Source organism: Malurus melanocephalus, unplaced genomic scaffold, assembly GCF_030028575.1.
Source record: "Malurus melanocephalus ecotype Western Australia unplaced genomic scaffold, MMel_1.1 scaffold_2, whole genome shotgun sequence".
NCBI classification, from domain to species: Eukaryota; Metazoa; Chordata; class Aves; order Passeriformes; family Maluridae; genus Malurus; species Malurus melanocephalus.
The window spans coordinates 8,843,514-8,863,527 of record NW_026623234.1 but is presented as its reverse complement, the minus strand read 5'-3'; the positions used below and the strand labels follow the sequence as shown (position 1 = coordinate 8,863,527).

The 20,014-nt window shown below is 41.5% G+C and overlaps 1 protein-coding gene across 3 annotated transcripts in view; it reads left to right on the top strand.

The window, feature by feature from the left end:
* Window positions 1-19,502, top strand: part of TMEM229B (transmembrane protein 229B) — a 33,396-nt gene extending 13,894 nt beyond the window's left edge. The window contains exons 3-4 of one of the 3 annotated variants that reach the window (XM_057367344.1): window positions 5,205-5,401; window positions 14,752-19,502. In XM_057367344.1, coding sequence (XP_057223327.1) covers window positions 5,335-5,401; window positions 14,752-15,281 — 597 coding nt within the window. In that variant the 5' untranslated portion in view covers window positions 5,205-5,334 and the 3' untranslated portion in view covers window positions 15,282-19,502. Of the gene's footprint in view, window positions 1-1,717; window positions 3,748-5,204; window positions 5,402-14,751 lie in introns of those variants that run through there. The other 2 variants (XR_008965402.1, XM_057367353.1) reach the window with 2 other exon arrangements.
* The last annotated feature ends 512 nt before the right edge of the window (window positions 19,503-20,014 follow it).

The following is a 20,014-nucleotide window of genomic DNA, read 5'->3' as shown; positions in this document are numbered from 1 at the left end:
CCTGAATACGTGGATGTTCAGAAGCTCAGCTTATTTCTCCTTTACCTGTTCTGCACTGGAACACTGCATCAAACCATATTGATACCACAGTTCTTGCTGTGCTAGACAGGGATGTATTGACCTCTGCCTTTGCTTTCTGCCATCTGTATATACACACACATCCCACAGCACCAGTGCCTGTGACTGCAGCCACACTGATTTCAAACATGGTCAGGAAACATATGCACAACTCTTTTGGGGCATGCTAACCGATCAAACCCTGTGAAACTTTACAGGTGTACCTTATGCTGTTCATAGCCATCAACTCATTTGTCCTTGTATCTGACATTAAATCATGCTTTTTTTTAATGGGCATTTTGAGAGTGTTTTAATACTCAAAATACATAACCCTTGGGGAATTTTTGCATGTGGAGAGAGCTTTTGTGACTGTGAATGGTTGATTAATTCTGGCTTTTAAAACAAGGTGGAGGTGGAATTTTTCAGCATCTCAGTGGTGAGATTACCAGTGGGTCCTAGAGGCAGGGGGAGGAAAGAACTCAATGTTAATGCTGGATGCACATATCAGGCAGTTATGCACACACTAGTCCTGCACACATGCTTACATTGTCCAGTCTTTGTAGTTCACAGGCATTTCTGCCTCAATCTTCTGCATTTCTTTTTCACTTGTACTGCTGCTAGAAGCTTTCTTGCTGTCTCTCTGAACAAATCTCCCTTACCTTCAGCATTTGTTTTGCTTGTCTMATGGATGTAATGGGTCATCTGTTCTCTTTATAGAAAGGAATGTTAATTATTTTCAGAAGGCTAATTAGGTTGCTAATGAGAAGCTCTACTGCAGAAATATTTCTTTTAATTACTCACTCTTACGTGCTGTACAGAGGCGCTTATTGAATATGCTGTTAAATACAAATGCTTGTATCTGGCTGAGAGATGCACCTTCAGGCTCCCTGAAAGAAATATTTTGGTAAACTTAGGAATCCATGTGACATAGATGTCTGAGCTAATGAGACTGGAGCTAAGAGCTGCCTAGTTGTACAGCCTTTTTGACTGCACCTCAATTTGGCACTTCTGCAAGTGACTGGATGCAGTTGCCCGTAGTATTTCAATTTTGCTGATGACTTTTGTCAGTATAGGTAACTCTTAGTGCTACCTGCCAGASCAATCTATAATTAGATGCAGCCCTTGCACCAAATAGTTTAGTCTAATCAGCCAGATGGCAGTCAGAGGCACACAGGGGTGGAGTGACATGTCCAAGGTCATATTGCATATTATGGCAAGCCTAGTAATAAAGCAGAGGTTTCATCAGTCCTGTGTTAGTTCACTGCATTATTTGCCCCTTGTGCATCTCTTGGGGCCAGCATAGCTCACTACAAGACTTCCATCAGTTTGCATATTGCTTCATGAGACAGCACAGCTGCTCAACAACACCATCCGTGTAGCCAGCTTGGCACTGACTTAGGAAGATCCTTTTACTTCCCTRAGTCCTGTCTTCTACTTGCTTCACTTCCTTGTTGTAGTGATACCGAAATTGGCTAGAAAATAAACTTTCTAACACAATTTGAAATGTTAGAAAGCAGGCATTCTTTATTACAGTGCTGGACACTTTCAGAGGATGTCTCCTCTAACAGTGTGTGTTGTGAAACTTTATGACATCCATCATGATTATACATATCCATTATAATGTGCTTTTTAACTAATACACAAACATTGCTTTCCTTAGAACTAATTTGCATGCATCTGCCTCTTACTGGAAGTCCTTTTATGGTTCTGGAGAGTCATCTGAAGGGGTACTCACTGAGTGGCCCAATATGACAGGTAACCATTCCTTGAACTTTTCTTTGGGCATACGTGTTGCTTCTTGTTCTGTAACATGCCGAAACTCCCACTGTATTCCTCATTTTCTGTTTATCTGCTGGTTCCAGCTACATTTGTCATCCTGTGTGCATACTTTTGCATTCTTTTATCTTCCTTTGCTAGTAAGTTTTTAAGCTTTATCTAGCAACATCAGGGGAACTGAAAATTTTTACTCTTTATGTTATCTATCAGTCTCAATGCCTTTTAGAATTTCTTTGGGAGAGCTGCTGCATTCTAGATGATATTTTACTTTTAGTATTCCCAGGATGTAAGTTGGAGTGGATCTCTAACGTCCCCTGCTTTTTGATTGCTGAGCCTTTATACAGCTCTGTAGAAGAGCTTCACTTTCTTTTCAACATCCTCTGATGTCCAGTCTGCTCTTAACCAGATTCTTGGAACTTTTTACATGCTGTGGCTCTACTGAGAAAATGGTGAGGGAAGGCTGCTGGGTGGAGGCAGCTTCCATGCATAAGAAAATGGTCCTTACTCTTTTATATACTGGTCATCATAAACACAGCAGGAGAAGGAAGGAAGATTTGTCAATGTTGTGGATGCAGTGCAAAACTTGGCATTTTGCTCTGTTCTGCCAGCATGTCTAAGTGCAGGTGMCTCATAAGAGTGACTTAGACATAAGAAATACCCGAGAAAACTATTATCAGCATGGGACCATCCTCTATTTCTTTCCAGGCGCACATGTGCGCTCCCAGAGCTTTTATCTGTGTGCCACACATGCAGCATTGCCTTGGCTGAGGCACATTCATTTAAAAGTTCACTTTGCATATGGAATATTTAAGTTAACTTTGCATATCTTTACGGCTGTGGGAGCTGTTAGAAGCAGCGAGGATGCAGGGAAGCAAGTTGCTTAGCTGCAGTATAATCTAGGTTCTAAGTTGGTACAAACCTATGCACAGCAAGCACACTTGAAAATGTTARCACTTTAAACACCTTGGCATTGCTATGAACTGTTGTGCAGATAGTGCTGTTTGGTCTATATGCAGTGTGATGGGTTTGTTGTTGCATATATCAAGACTAGTTATATTATGGAATGACATTTAGATTGTTTTAGCAGGAGACAAAAACTTACATTCTTACTCATTCTACCAACAGTCTACTGCTTAATACCTAGTGATTGTTGTAGAAGTCCTTGAATGCTGCAGGTTTGTGTACATCTGAAAAAGGAGCAGACAGCTGACCAGAGTGTGTGCCTCCAGGACTGCCGATAGTAGATGCACAGCTCAGGCATGCAGATGACAACTCTTAAGTATCTTACATAAACATGGACAAGATAACATATGGTGCCTCTCTGGTTCTATTTGCTATGGGTCACCCAATGCTCTGTTAAACAGATTTTAAAGATGCCTCAAAAATAATTTAAGGTTTGGGGTTTTTGGAGAAGGTTATTTTTGGTGTCCAGTGTGAGCAGTATCAAACCATTTTACTTAAAACTGAGGAATTCTTTTCTAGTCTTAACACAAGACAGTTCCCAACACACAGATGAGAACTGGCATCTTTGTTCAACTGGCATTTTGCCCAGAGGCATGAGGTACCTATTGTCCAGAAGAAAAGCAAGAAAAAGAAAAAAATCTTGTTTGATCTGAAATTACCCTGTGTAACCGCAAGTATTTCACCGAGGTGAATAAATCAGGATTGTACATGCTTYAAGCAACTCTAAGTAGGTACTGCAAAGATAGTATCAGGAATGATCAAACTTCACTTTTGTCTTCACAATGTCCCTAGCTATCTTCACAGGCTCTAGTAACTACAAATGGGAGCCTGTAGGCAAATGAAGCTGGTAATGAAGGTGCCTTTGTTAGGTGCCTGAAATTCATGAATTAATTTGGGCTCTGCATGTATGTATGAAATGTTTATATGAAATTCAAAATCTAGTAAAGCCATGTAATGCAAATAATTTGTTAGAATGGTATCATGTTGCAGTAATAGTGTAAGGCAGATTACTGGAGGCAAACAAGTTTCTGTCAGAGGGGCGTTTCAGTGAGTGAGACCTTAGGGTCTGCTCAAAGGAGGGATCAGTTCCTCACTGCTTAAATAACAACTGTGSCTCCTAAAATAACAACCAGTTGTTTAGAGTATATCTTTAAACTTTTCTTGAGATKGTAGAATGAAAGCTGAAAACATAAGTTGGGTATTAAGGCCACCACAAATGAAGAGCTGGGCAGAAAATAGTGTGACTGTGGGAAAGCCCTGCCAGTTTGAGAACTCTGTGGCTGATCATTAATGGGGCAGGACACTCTTGTGTGATTCAAGACAGCCAACACAGCTTTGCCAAGGTTAAGTCCTGCTTGACCAACCCAGTGGCCTTCAGTGRTGGAGTGACTCCATCAGTGGAACRGTGCAGGTGTTATTTATGTGGACTTCTGTAAAGCCTTTGACATGGTACCTCACACATTCTTCTCTCTAAATTGGAGAGACATGGGTTTGATGGGTRGATTCTTCAGTGAATAAGGAATTGTTTGGGCTGTTGCATCCAAAGGTTAGTGGTCAATAGGCAGAGTCCCAACAGATGGTATCCCTCTGGAGTCTGTGCTGGGACCCTCTGCCCTCATAAGACTCTGCTTGGGTTACTGCATCCAGCTCTGGGGTCCCCAGCACAGGAAGGACATGGACCTGCTGGAGTGAATGCAGAGGAGGGCCATGAAGATGATCAGAGGGCYGGAGCACCTCTCCTGTGAATGGAGTTGAGTTCAATGAAAGGAAACCCTTTGAATTTTCCATCCACTGAAAAGCGTCTACTGCCTTTGGATGAGGCTCCAGGTTGGCAGGTTTGCCTCCATGCTGCAGAGGCATGCTTCTTTCTTTTCTGGTTGTGCTTGCCAGGCCCATGGAGAAACTGGGTCTTTCCAGCCAGGTGCAGAGTGCAATAAACTTCCTCTGACAAGTTGACAGAAATTAGTGGAAGCTCAGCACTTAGCAAAAAGAGAAACTATGTACAGTAGGTGTTAAGAACGAACTGAACCTCATGGCTGGGAAGTTGTGGTTTTACCACTTCCTCTTACGTGTTCCTGTTTTGTGGAAATGACTCTTCAAGTGTTTCAGCTGAGAGTGTCCTGTGTTTCATAGCATTCAGCTACTAGGGTGCCATGGGACTTAAAAAAAAAGCCTCTTCTGGGAGCCAGGTGAAGTGCGTTCAGCTCAATATTCCCTTTTCTAAGGAAAAGTGATAGGTTTTACCGAGTCAGCTGATATTGCGAGGGAGGTGAAAGGGGGTCAGTAAATTACAGATACTCAGGCTGTCTTTGGGCTTGAAGCTGTTTGAAGTTGAGTATCCTGTTTCTATTTGTGATCTGACCAAAGTCGTAAGATCAAAGTTACTAAAACATTGTCTCGATCTGCAGTAGCTGATTCTTCCTGGCCTGAGCATTTTCTTGTGGAGCCCAGCAGTGAGGAAGGATTGTATACATCACAACTGCAGCTGGATAGAGACATTGGGCACCAACTCCTCCCTCTTCACACCTGTGTCTCAACATGTTCCTAAGGCCCCTGTATGACCATCACAAATACTTGTGTGAAGGGAATTCAGGGTCAGTGAAAGGTACTGTATGGATTGTCCAGAGAAACATCAGTGCTTTTATAAAGGAAAGAGAASCTCTGATAGTGAGAACATGAACTTTCTGCATTATGCATCCACATGACTTATCTATTCTGGAAAGAGCATTTTCCAGAGCCAAGTAAAAGAATACACTGTTATCTCGTCTCACTTCTGAGATGGCCAGGGATCTTGGCCAATTAGTRCTTGTATTTCAATTACAAGGATGTTTTGTCAATCACTGGGAATGAAATGAATATGTATAAGAAAAGAGCTGTGTATGTTTTGGAACRTTTTCTTTTTTGAAGCATATATAACAGAATAAATACAAACACACAAGCAAGAAAATTGCTCTACTGCATTAGCTGAGTGTGTGGACTTAAATTCAAGCCTCTTTTTATCAATGTGCTGTGACCTTTTGCCATCTTTCTGCACCTGAGAGTGGAAAATGTCTTCTGTGTAGACTGACAGTTGAGGTGAGTAGTATTTTTATATCCTTGCTGAGTTTAGGATTAGAGTTAGCAGTTCTTAAGGATTTTCTTTTCTAAGATGGAAGCTTAATTCCTTTTTCAGGTGTTTAGCAAGTAGGTGGTATTAATATGGTGCAGTTAAATTCCTTGAGTCCTGAAGCAGATGCACGTTAGCTGCTATTCACAAGAGGTGGTTTTGAATTTTTCAGTAGGCTGAATGTGTAGATTGGATCTCAGAAAAGGGGTGAACGTGAGTTGGGTCTCAGCCATAAACTGATAGATCTGTAAAGCAGTCTGAAGCAATGGTRTTGCTTTATTTCATGATCTAGGCTTGCTGGACTGTGAAACTTAAATTCCTGGACRTCAGGCATTCAGAATATCCTGAAGCAGCTCTGTTCACATACCTACAAACTTTTCTGTCTTAAGGAACCCAAAGTGTTACACTTAGGTTGACTAATAAATACAGATAAATTTTGAATTTTTTTTCCAGTAATGGAATTGAAAATTGAATTTTTTTTTCCAGTAATGGATTTGTTGTTTTACTGGGGAGATTTCAATAGGACGTGGTCATTTCGACATACTGCAGTCATGAAAGGAAATGTGGAAGAAGAGTATAAACATAATATTAAATGGATCTATTTTCAGAGACTCTGTAAAGGTTGAAGTGAGCACACTGTGAAACTGTGATGAATGACTGGCAGGTTGAAAGTATGAATTTCAATCCAATAGTACTGTTTGTAGTGTTTGCAAAGGCTCACCTCATGACAAAAATGAACACAGTCAGAAGAGGCAGTTATMAGAAAAGAAACTCATCCTCTTCAAGGAGAGGGGAAATGAGGACAAATGAGTAAATAAAATAGGACAATATATGAAGGTGTCTCTATATCTTTATATATCTATATAGCTGTAGATAGAATTCAGGTTGAATAGCAGGTGGATTTGCCTTCATTAAGGCAAACATCTACGGTCCATTCCAAAMTAGAGAAGAGTCCAGTTCTGCAGTTTGAGAGAGAGGTAAGAACAAGCTCAGAAACAATAGGAAAAGAACAAAGATGGTATTAACTCTAGTCAGGGAAGATATGGGACATCCTTATGACCCAGCTCCCTGACTCATGAGCTGGAGCACATGAAGCTGCAGGAACATGTCTCAGTTGGAAGAACAGTGCTGAGAAACTCTGCAAGTACAGTACCTTCATAAGTAGACTGATTGGAAAAGGAGGGAGCTATGGGATGCAAAAGCAAAAACTTGTGGATCAATGTTGAGGTAAGAAATCGATGTCTGAAGACATAAGAACTTCCATGAATGGCAGGGAGGAATAGCCTGGCAAATACCAGTTCTATGTGGGGCACAAAAGTTGAGTTATTCCTTTCTTTTTAARGAGATCCCGAGTGTTCAACTTGCTACCTTTCAGAAGATTGAGTTTCAGTCACATTTCCCTGTGGAAAAGCTCTTGTGCTTCCTTCTTGGGACACCCAGCACATAATTAGATGAATGACTTGATGGGGAGTCAAAACACATTAGAGGTTTATGGTGCATCTGATGCTTCAGGTTTACAAAAAAAAAAAGACAGGAATGCATGTAACATGAAGATGATGTCTTTGTGATTGTAACTTGAATGCTAAACTTCCTGATACCTTGAGGAAATAACAGTGCTAAAAATGTCAGCCTTCTTTTGCAAAGCTGTAAACAGGAACAGAAGTACCCAACACAGTGGGGGGTTATGTTTGCTGTGTAGGAACTAGGTCCTAAAACCTAAGTTTTTGTTGACTTATTATTCAGAACAGAGAAATTACACACTTTGCAAGGTGATAGCATTATTAATACCCGTGGTATGCTAATTGGTGGGCAGTAGTGGGAAAAACTGTGGGAACTGCTTAGAGGAGCTGCCTTTCCCAGCTGTTGGCATGGTTATCTACTTGAGGATCTTGCTTTACATGATGAGGTGGTCAGTAGGATTCTGAGATTTATCCTCTTCTACCCTTCCTTTCCAGGATGTTTCTACCTCTGATGCCTGTGTGAACTTGAAATTAAGAAGATGAGGTAGATTAGGTAATCTTGGAGCCTCCACAGGAAATCCTTCAGTGAAAAAGAATTAATTTGGTACTCTGAGACTGCTTAAGTTTTCTCCACTAGGGGTGTTAGGAGGAAACTTGAGGAATCACAGCCTAATGAGTAGCAGTTTAATGTTAGGAGAAAATAGTTTAATGTTAGGAGAAAAAAATTGAGAAGGAAAAATTATTTTATGTAGAACTGCCATCAGGAGACTTCCAAAAGGGGAAAGAGAAGGAAACTCTTCATGACAGTCTTGCGCTATGAATGTGGAGGTGCTTAAGAGTGTGCTCCCTCCTATTTCCTCTGATTTTGTGCAGTAGCTTCTGCTTGCAGGGTTTAAACCTAACTCGGCTTAGACCAAGATGCTACATTTCTTCATGAACTGCAGCAGTTCTGTCCTTCTAGATGAAGAGTGACTGTAGTTGGTAGCTGCAGGTATTTAAACTATCTAGTTAGCKACTATCAGTTGAATTCTGGGAATTTTTAAAGGCTTGTGCACCCATGAAGAGTGATAAAAGGAGAGAGAAACAGTTCTTTACAGTTGTGTATATGCAACAAAAATTTCCAGTAAAAGAAGCAGCTGGTTTCATGAAATGCTGCTTTGACCTTTATCTGCAGCAAATGAGGGGACAATATTTTGAATCTGTCAATWGTACACTTTTAAGTGACTTGGATTGTGTCAGTATATTAGCGAAGTAGGATTTTCGGTACCTCAACATGTTGATCATAATATTTTTCTCTGCCAAGCTTTATTTTCAATGTGARAAGTCTTTCAATTTTTTTGTCTTTTTTTTTTCCTGCAATCTGGCTTTCATCCATTTCATGCTGATTCTGGTGTATTTCTGAAAATGGTTCAGAAGTTCTGGGCTAAGCATATTTATTTGTTACTGATACTGACCTCTGTGAGTTGATCAAGTCAATTTATTATGATAGGTTGAAGCAGAATGATTTATTTGCTTTTCATTTTGCTTTGAAAAAATGAGGCATTTTTAAGAAGAAAAAACCCTAGCTTTTCAAAAATGAACTGTCTGAATTTCAAAAAAGCTGTCAGAAACCACATAAGATGCGTGACACATAATGTCTTGCCATAATGTTGTCTTTTCTTTACACGTGTTGGCTGTGTAGTGACAGTGGAAAGGATAAAATCCTGCAGACTCTCATTGTGTTTCAGGACARATTCTCTCTCTCCATTCATCACTCTGGTTTGGGTTGCTGCTAAGCCATGATATACATTATGTTCTTTGAATGTCAGATTTTCTTCAGTCAGCTAATATCATGTGTTAAGCTCAAGCTTTTGAGAACACGTGAATTTTGATTGCCACTGTACTTGAATGCAGAGTTTGAAATTATGGAGTCCAGCTCACAGGAGCTTACGAGTCAGTCAGTTRCCCAGCAGGGAGCTGTAAGTGCTCAGATGTAGGCATGAAGTCACTGTGTGTGAACCTTTATTACCTTTTGAAAACTGGGTTCTAGGAACTCAGTTCTGTTCTCACTACAGGAAATGAAGTCAACTGTCCAGGTTAATATAACGGTGAATCCAGGAGCTAAGCACCCAAAACTGCAGGATGGCTGATACAGATTCTCTGATCAGATTGTGTCCCCCTGGAAATGCCATCTCCTTGGGCACAGACCTTCCATAATGCTGGGCTCAGTGTTAATGRGAAGCTCTGCCTGCTCCTACAGGAGGGTCCTGGCTTCAATCTCTGCTTTGTGCTGGAGCCCCATCAGGGGCACTTGGGCTCTTGCTGGACATTTGCTTGTTTTGAGAACTGTACTGTCAGCAAATGTTGGGAATTCAGGGCAGCTTTTCCAAACAGGGAAGCCAGCAGGTAAGGCACAGGAGTCTAATGGCAACAGGCTTGGAGAACAACATGACCTTACCTGRATGAGATGGTGAGGAGATTTGGGCTTAATACTTGTAGATGTCAAGTTTGGATTCAGTTATTTTTCATAGTGTCTTTCAAATCTGCAAGTAGATTACTTAATTTCTGTCAGGTACTAAGGAAACATTCCTCTTGGCCACTGTAAGTAGAGCTACTGCCTTCATTTGTTCTCAGGTTGGAGTGGTCACTGTGRGCTAAGGTGTTGCACATAACATGATCCTGTGTGTGAGGCAGGGCGTGGAAAGTCCTCCACTTTCTGCACTTCTGCCATTCATGACATCACTTTAGTCAGAAAGCTATTTTTTAACAATGTCTCCATATTTTGTCTTTGTTCTCTGAGAAGCCACCCTGCCTCCTTCCCAAGAAAATCCTACCTTTCTTCTTTCCATTATGCCATTGTGAAATGTGGGCAGCCCACAAACAGCCAGTACCGGTAAGAACTACACTTCCCCATCCCTTTGGTTTAGTCTGGTAATTGGATTCATTTAATCTCCTTTTGTTGTCATTCTTTTTTTACTGTATCCCAGTTCTCTTTGGAACAGATTTGAAAGACAGACAGGGATCAGAGGCTGCCAGCAGGTACAGAGTGAACTGGGCAAGGGAACGGGAAAATAAGGAGTGGCAGGGAAATGATGTRCCTTCTATGGGAAGGAGGGGAAAGTGCAGATAAGAAATAGACTGCTTTCTTACCCTGGAGTATGTGGAAGGRAGACAATGTTCATCCTGATGGATGTGGAGTCCAGACAGAGAAGCAGCAAAAACAGATGACTCAGAACTGACCAAATTCCCAGGGCTCCAGATCCTTCCTGAAAGCACTGAGAGTCTGTGTTTGGAGACATCTGTGGCATGCTTTTAGCTTCATTGCAGGGCTTGATTAATCGATCTTCTGGAGCTCTTCCACATTTGAGTACAGTTGAAATCCTATTTTCTGAGCCACAGTTAATTGAGGCTCTCAGTTACCTGAAGGATGAATATCTCCTCAGAGTTATGACTTCAGCACATAAGTACCACTAAGACTTTACTGTATAAATCTTTAAACACTGATGAACTAATGTCTTGGGGCCAAATCTGGTACCTAGCGTTCTGTACACATCTAGCATTCTGTAAACCTTTACTTATAATGGTGTGTGAGACCTCTGTGAAAATGTTGCAACCAGATTTGTATCACATTCATTGAATGCTGCCCGTGGCTRCAAACTCTTGCTTGCTAGGTGTTTACTTCCAGGGAAAATGCAAAATAAGAATTAATTAAAAAAGGTATTTCCAAAAATACGTATCGATTTTCACCAACACATTCACCTGTCTACTGAAATCCTTGCTAAAACAGAAAAGCAGATACACATCTGATTCTCCCAGTCTTGAGAAAGAAGATAGTAGCAACAATGATATACCAATGAGAGTAATTTAAAAAGTAATGAAGAATGGTTATTTTTACATAAGTACTGTTTAGATAGTAAGGATCTGAGGAAAAACATTAACAGGGGTAGGCAAGTACCCTTTACTTCAGCATGGTCTGCTACTCACAGTCCTGTCATTTGGAGAGGCTGAAGTATCCTGCTGTATGTCTCCTTTGCACTTCTTCAAATTGAAGAGTAATTATGATACATAACATAGGGTTGTAGGTGTATCTAAGGCATTTCTTAGAAAAATGAACAYGAATGTTATAGAACTAAAAATATTAGTAAATACTTGAAATATGAATTTGTAAAATAATACAGTGCCCTAAATTTTTAACTTGCAGAAATAACTGCAGAATAACCAAGAGTAAGGAAGATGCTGCAGTTGTTCAAGTTCACCTGCAGTGGATCAAGTAGCTGACAGAATTCATAGCCTCAGAACATCACTTGTTAGGGGAATTGTCTCATGGAGGTTTTTGTTTGTGTTTTTCTTTTCTTGGCACTTCAGAGTTAATTCAGAGTTTCTTGATGAGGTCTCATTACACTCATCCAGAGCATCTAAATAATTCTGCTGGATTAGAGGGAATAAAGACAATTTGTGAGAGACTTTTTAAAGCACAATTTGACTTGATAGCAAGGAAATGGGCAGAAAGCCACTGCAAAGGAGAACTTTGAAAAAAAAGTGAGCCAGGCAGTGTTCAAGAACTTAATTAGGCATGAATATGACATCCACTGAGGTCTCCCCTGCAGTGCTTGTGTGAGAAAAATCTGCCATTATTTCTTGGTCTACCATTGCTCCATTTTCTGATCGTCTCTCTTGCCTGCCAAGGCTGCCTCACTGCAAAATCGAATTTTGAGTGTGGAAATGCTCCTCTTGCACAGAGGGTCTCATGTGAGGTGGGGCAGTGTGGGATGTAAATCCTTTCTGCTTACTTGGCCTGATGTTTCAGTTTTATCTGTATCTTACCTCAACTTAGGGTATTATTAATATCCATTTCAGAGATGGAATTCTAAAATCTTCATTGCACAGAAGAAATAGTGTGGGGTAGAACAGGACATGGCTTGTTGGATATGTTTCTGTGAGTCTTTGGCTTTTGTAGGGAGGTGTAAGGCAATGGAAATAACTGGAGAGGGGATCCTTGGAATAAAAATGAAGGGGGAGAGGGAAGGACCCTATGTGCATTTGATCCACTTTTGTGAATAGATTTTCAAAATTAACAAGATGCTCCCAGCTAAAGTTCAAATACATTTCTTGTAAGGCTGTAGAGAGAAATACAAGGATTAAGTATCACAAGTGAAAATATTAGAAAGGCTTATAGAAAAGAGAGGAAAACCATTCAATCCCATGGCAATTCAGAAAAACCTTTACAATCATTTTCTTCTCTGGACAATGACATTACATATTACAGAAACATCACAGAATATTTTGAGTTGGAAGGAACCCACAAAGATTGTCAAGTCCAGCTCTTAAGTGAATGGCCCATACAGGGATCAAACCCATGACCTTGGCATTATTAACAGCATGCTCTAACCAACTGAGCCAATCACATTATTATTACATTTTACTTTGTTTCAGCTATTAAACTCATCTTAACCCATAAGTTTTACTTTTTTTCCCCCTGATTATCCTTCCCATCCCACTGGAGAGCAGTGAGCAAGTGGCTCTGTGGCATTTAGTTGCTGGGTGGGTTTAAACYATGATGCTTTCTTAGTGCTTTCTCTTACTTCTATACCTCTGATTTTTGGTTTGTTCTTTAAGTTATGTCAGCAGGGGGTAATGATACAAGGATTCAAAGTCCTAAGCTTATCAGTTGTGCTGATAAGTAACATTATATTGACAAACTCTTCTCAGTTTGCAGTGCCCTTATTCATCAGCTTCATATGGACTGTGTGCATATACACCTCCTGCATATTTCTCATGTGCCACCTCCTCTGCTGTCTTGCTGAGTTGTTAGGAGACATGGGGCAATCTCTAGTAATTCTTTAGTCTCTCACCTACAAACTTACTATATGCTGTTGATCTTTGACTGTAGCATCTTATGATGGCTCTGTCCTGTGTGAAATGGATTCTGCTGTTAGAAAGTGGGTCTTTGTTCAAGCACCCAAATCATATGAACTGTCAAGGCTTTGGTTGTGGGTCTGGTTAAGAGAGGCGTGAACAGGTCATGGATATAGCTCTGTCCTTTTCACTTTCAATATTCCCCTGTGCATTTCTTCTTTATGTTTACTATTATAGTTCAGTTCTTCTTTATAGAAGTTTCTATTAGTTCCTATCAGAATTTCTGTTGCACTGCATGTTAATTCTTTGTTCAGAGAGGCACTGTGTTTACAGGGCAGGGCAGGAACAGTCTCTTTCCAGATGGCATGGAATGACTGTACATAAGGTTAGTGTGGTCCTTCTTAGCACATTGTGCCATGGAATTGACAAGTGCAAAGCAAGTTAAATAGTGCTTGATGAAAAGTCAAGAGAAACTCAACTTCAAAGAGTAAGTTTCTAAGAATGAAAGAGGTCAGAATCATCCTGTGGTGTAAATCTGCAAGGCTTCAGTAAAATTGTGCTTATAATGACCTTGTATCATTGACTACAGTCTGGCAGACTTGAGACTTTCTACAGAAAGTGTAAAAGCTAATTGTGCTGAAACAGGTATCAGTGATAAGCAAGTTGTGCCTTTTCAAAACCTCTTCACCATTTTCTTCCTGTATAGACAATTAGAGTTTGTTCTCATTTCCTATTTATCATGACTAACTACCCCTCTCTAGGCTCAGCTGTTCCTTTTTATTCTCCTTCTTTTGTGTTTTGCTGTCCTGAAGCCAAATCTGAATGGATTTCAGTGGCTCTCTTGTGCTTTTTGACTTGGTATCAGGCAGTCTGACACCCTAAGAAAATTATTTTCCAAATGCTAGCCATACAGTGGATGAGTTCTTCAACAGGCAAAATAAAAGTTCATCTGAATAATGGGGGCAAGGTGTGGTATCTGTAAGTGTAAAACCTCTTGAGTTTTCTCCTCCAGTTTCCTTGCTACAGCTCCCATCAAAGCTCAGTTTTACAATACAGTGAACATTTTGGATATAGAGACTGTAGGTGACATCTGGAAAGGCCCAGTTTTTCAATGCTGTGTTCATCTGATCTGTACTATAGTAGAATCAGAAAAGTAAGGTACAATGCTGTTTCTAGAAAAGAGCAAACAGGTGATATGTGCACCTTGTGGGATGACTGTATTTTTCTGCTGACTTGCAAACAGTAAATTCTTTGGCAGCCTTGCTCCTGGCAAAGCCCTTGCACTTGTCAACTCCCTCCTTACTGCCAAGGTAATACCAGCAGCATTCCCCTTTTCAGGCAGAGCAGTGYATGTTGTTCAGGCCCATCCTGAGTCATGGAGCCCTGTAAGGTGCCATCTTTACCCAGGACTTAAAATGTGTTGTGATAAAAATGGGAGTCCCTTCTTTCTCAGATTTATCCTTTGTTATGAGTTTGTGTGTTACCATCTGGGGGATAAGGACTTGTGATATCCKTGTTGACTTCTCTCTCTCTCTCTCCCCCTCTTCCTTTCAGAGTGCTGCTGGGGTGAGTGCAGAAGAATGGCTGCGGCAGAACCTCTGACCGCTTTCTCCCGATGGTACCTCTATGCCATCCATGGCTATTTTTGTGAGGTGATGTTCACAGCTGCCTGGGAGTTTGTGGTCAACTTCAACTGGAAGTTCCCAGGTGTTACCAGTGTGTGGGCACTCTTCATCTATGGCACGTCCATCCTCATTGTGGAGAAGATGTATTTGTATCTCAAAGACAAGTGTAACATTTTAGTGCGCTGTTTCATTTACACACTGTGGACATACCTCTGGGAGTTCACCACTGGCCTCATCCTACGCCAGTTCAATGCCTGCCCATGGGACTATTCCCAGTTTGATTTTGACTTCATGGGCCTGATTACCCTGGAGTATGCCATCCCATGGTTTTGTGCTTCTTTCATCATGGAGCAGCTGGTGATCAGAAACACCCTGCGCTTGCGATTTGATGAGACTGCCGAGCCGGGGGCCCCCACCGCCCCCGTTGCCTTGGCCAACGGCCACGTGAAGACAGATTGAGCAGTGACTTAGAACCGTACTTAGCAATCTGAGAGAGCCCAGACCTCTACTGCGGACTGTCAGCTCTGGCCCCGAGGTACTGCTCCTTGCTGTATGATAAGATTCATAAACCCCATTTTTCTAATGGGGGTGTGCATGGGATATAACAGAAAAAATGGAACCAATAGATTTTCTATGGATTTTACTCTTTGGGCTCCAAGGACCAATATCAGTTACATGTTAGTTAGGTCGTTTCTGATTTTAACTTATGACTGATGAAAGCAGTCCTTTTGCTTACACTTTAAAGTGGAGAAAGAAGAAAAAAGAAATGCTACGGCAGAAATGCATCCAAAAAACCCCACCTAATCAGTGGATGGGCATGGACACACCAGCTGAGTTAGTGATTGGCTTACTCCATTAGGCAATATTCAGGTGCTTGCTTGCAACCAATACCTCCCGTGGGACCTGAGATGCTGCAGGAACAAGGAAAATCCATCTGCTGTTGAGAAGTACCTAAGACTGGCAGTCTGCTGGGGAGGTAGACGGTGTTCCTCGCCAGGTCCCATTGGCTTCTCCCCAGGTTCTTTGTTGCACCACGAAATAATCTGGTGCTGGACATCTTGCTGAATTTATATAGATCTTGTACTTTTTGAAATCTCAGTCCTGATACTCATTAGAAATTTTTTCTTTTCCTTTTTTTTTCTCCTTTTTTCCTATTAAAAGCCTTTTTTGCCAAGTGAATTTTACCATAATCTGTGCAATCTGAATCTTGGCAAAAGGCACAAGATATAGTGCAAGTCTTCCCATCTCCTCTGTTCCCCCAAAGCAGATCTTGCCTGAGTGTCTGCTGCAGATTCCAGCTCCCATCTCAGCCACAAGAGTTTTCTGCCTTTCTTTCCAGGGATTCCTCTGTTTCTGGTGATGTCAATGAATTAGTCTGGCTGCAGCCCATTGTATGGCTAACGTGGCATCCAGGATTTGGACCTCTGGCACTGACTCTCATGTTCTTTCAGCACTGGCAGGTCTTGGCTCAGTTCTGCCTACTATTCTGTTCAGTGTATCAAGTGGGTTTGCTTTTTCTTCTCAAATTCTGCTTTAAATAACCACAATGGTCGTGACAGTAATCAGAGGCAGCAAGAGATATACTATGCTGCCTGATACATTTATTAAAGAAAAAAAAGCAAAACACACTTCTCTGAAAAGCACTTACTTGTTCATGCTCTGCTTGAATGAAGCTTTGAATTAGGGTGTGGGAGCAACAGTAGAGAGGTGGAGCAGGAGGGAATGCTGTGGCTCCACTGTAGAACTACTCGCACCAGGGACAGTTTGAAATTTAACCTATTAGGAACACTTACCGAGTACAAGACACTTGTGGTGCAGGGAAGGTGTTTCATAGTGGTAGCCACAAGTTTGTAATTCATTCTGTCAAATCTTGGGTTTTGAAGTTAGCAAGAAACATGGAACTTCCAGCTGTCAGATATCTCGCTCCTGAACTGATTTATGGGGAAGGTTTGCCATAGTTGTCCCTTAGGACCAGATCAATTTTTCTTGTTCTTCCACCACAGTCAGCAGAGCTGTACCATGGATAATTTGGCTTGAAATGCAAATCTGTTATAGGATTCCACTCTTGTTTTGGAAATAGTTGGGCCATTTCCGTGTAGGTCCTTTGTCTCTGGTAGGGGGTGCTCATCTGTGAACCTGCTCCTTGCCCTGGCACAGCCATTCCTGAGAGAAAAAGCACTTCTGGCCCTGCAAGTGGAATTGTTTCTTGGTTCTGCTCTTACAAGGCAGTGTTAATCCTTTTTTTGTATCACACAGAGAGTAATTATTTTATTCATTCCCTTCCCCTTTTCACATGGGATCCATTGCTGGCAATGGTCACATGAAGACAGTGGTGGTGGCAAGGAGTTAATCAAATCTGCCCTGGGTATGCAATGTATCCCAGATCACTGAGAATACTTAGGTGGGTATTTAGAGTTCCCTTTTTATAGTTTTTTAAATGAAAAGAGAACAAACACTGAACAGATAGTTCTTTTGATGCTGTAGATGCCAGTCTTATGAAATCAGAGTAGCAGTATGTAGTTAATCAGCATTGTTGGTCTCAGGCTTGTAGACCCAAGCAAAATAGTCACCTGAAACTGTACGTGGAGGGAAAGAAAAGCTTTGTGTGTGGGATAACATAGATGAGCTCTACTGGAGCAGAACCAGAATTGCAAAGTGCAGATGAGCATTGGGATCCCACATTTTGGCCCTGGTTGTGTCAGATCATCAAACGCAGTGTCTAAAGCTGGGTTGTCCTCTCACAGCATAGCTTAAATGTGATGTTGTGCTGCCTCCTACTCCACCCCCACGTCATGTAAAACCCTCAGCTTTACAGAAACATCCTTAGATCCCTGCTTTCTCCTTAGCTGTTACAAAGCTCTTTAGAAAGGTTAAAAGGAGTTAGCAATGTGGTGTGGAGGACTGGCTGTCCACAGAGCTAACCTGGTGTGCAATAGCAGTTGTGTCCGTTGTTGTCTTTACTTTAGAAGGTCCCATGTCAATGACAATTTCTTTGTGTTTTGCTGAGTGATGTAATATTTAACTGCTCAAACTATGGAAGGATTTCCCAACAACATCTACTATCCTAGGGCATTATCTTTATTGCCTGTGTCATTGAAACAGCTATTGTAGTCTGCTTTCCACTGGTGTCTGATGTGTACCACCCAGCTACTGCAACTTCATAGAGTGGTAATTTATATCCAGAAGTGCACTTTACTTGCAGCTTGCACACCAGAAACAGAAAAGGACCTGGCAAATTCTTAAATCGTTAAATTATGTATAATACCACATACCTAATGCAGCAGGATTAGCCAGACTTCTTTCTGAGCAACATGGCTGCTGTTAGAGCTTTGTCTTTTCTGCAAAATCTCCCCTTTTAATACTTGTGATGCTTCTTGTAACATCTTGCAGAACTGCCCAGAGCACGTTACCAGGATCTCAATGGCAGCTCAGTGAGAGCTCAGGAGCTGGACTGAAGTTGAAGAGACATTTACATTAAGAAGAAAAAAAACGCACAAGGCCTAACATTTGTTTGTATGTGTATCTTCCTCAGTAGATTAAAGTTGCCTGTTTTGAGTTCACCAGCAATAAAAAAACCTTGTGATTTATCTGCCTTGTCCTAACTGCAGCAAGGAGAGAGTGACCCTCTTCTCTGCCTTTTTTTTTTCCAGGGGGTGGTGGGATATGGACTTCAGTTACCCCAAGGTTCCAGTTTTGCATCTGTTCTCTTGCTTATCTCCTGTATGGTCCACCCTAAAGGATCTCAAAGTAGATGATAAATAAATACAGAGTCTGGTGTCCTGCATACAAGAGGCAGTTCCAGCATTACTGTGGTATCTGTTCATACTCCAAAGATTTTGCCAGAGGGGAATGTTTGATCTACAGCAGGACCAGATGGCATTTTGGTCTTTGGTGTTATAATTGAGAGAAATGTGTACATACGTACCAGGTACTATTGCGCCTTTGGTCTGAGTGCATTTTGTAATTAAAGCAGAATAATCCAATCAAGATTTTGCTTGACTTGTCCAGTGACTATAAAAGGTAAAAAAAAAAAAAAAAAAAAAAAAAAAAAAAGTAAAAAAAAAACTTTAGCTGCTTTGAGAATTAGGAAGCAGGTGGCTGAAGTCCTGAGTTCACTTGCACTGCTCTGCTGCTGACTGGTTTTCTAAAATGGGTACAGAAAGAAAGGGGATTTCTTTGCTCACGGAAACTTGTGCCCTTTCTGTAAATAAAACATGAGCCACAACTAAGACGTGAACTGAAACCAAATGTTTTCCTATTTTAGTTTATCCTAAGTCCTGAATACATGCAATATGCTCTGTATTCAGAGGGGAGGCTTGCAGACCTGAGCTCCTTTCCTCCACTTCTGCCTTCAAATTGCAGCTGAACCACCTGAGGGGGGATTACTCTCTTCCCCTTCCTTTCTGCACATTGGTAGCTACCCTATCCCTCTGTGGTCTCTCTCCTCTTGTAGAAGGAAATTTTTCCTCTCACATGATATGGCCCCTTACCAAATCAGAAGCTTTTAGTAATGTGTGTCACCTCACCCAGCAGCTTTGGCACCTAATGACCACTTTGGGTCACAGCACTCGTGAGAACATGTGAACACTGTCCTTGTTTGGTAAATGGCCTCCCACTGAACCTGTCCTGCCTTATTCCTCCTGGAGTGTCCTGAGCCAACTGCTGGGGAGGAAACATTCCCTTCCTGTCTTCTGTGGTAGAGAATGGAGCAAGCTCTGCAACTGCTCAGGGGCCTTTGGCACCACTCAAGATTTTAAGCTAACACAAGTCTGTCTCCACCTTGGCAGGGAAACTTTGGTTTTAATAGCTGTAAGGCTCTGGGCTTTAGGCTCATCACAAGCAAGGCTTCCATAAACCTCTTAGTGAATTTGTACAGTGTGGAGTGGCTTACATCTTCTGGGATGGCACGTGGTTGCTCCATCGAGTGTTTGACCACTTGATTTACTTCTTTGTGAGCAAGAAGGAAGTTACAGAGTAGGTGGTGTCCCCAGTACCTGCTCTGCTTTTGGCCCCTGGGCCACTAGCACAGATGCCAAAGGAAAAGGTGCTGTTCTGACAAAAGTCCTCGGCAGGGGCTGGGGATGCACTGGTTAGTTTGTGTCCAAAGGCACCACAACTTTAAATACAAAGTTGTGCTTTCCCACTGCAATCATCACTGCTTGTAGAAACGCGAATGTCCGCTTGCCCCAACG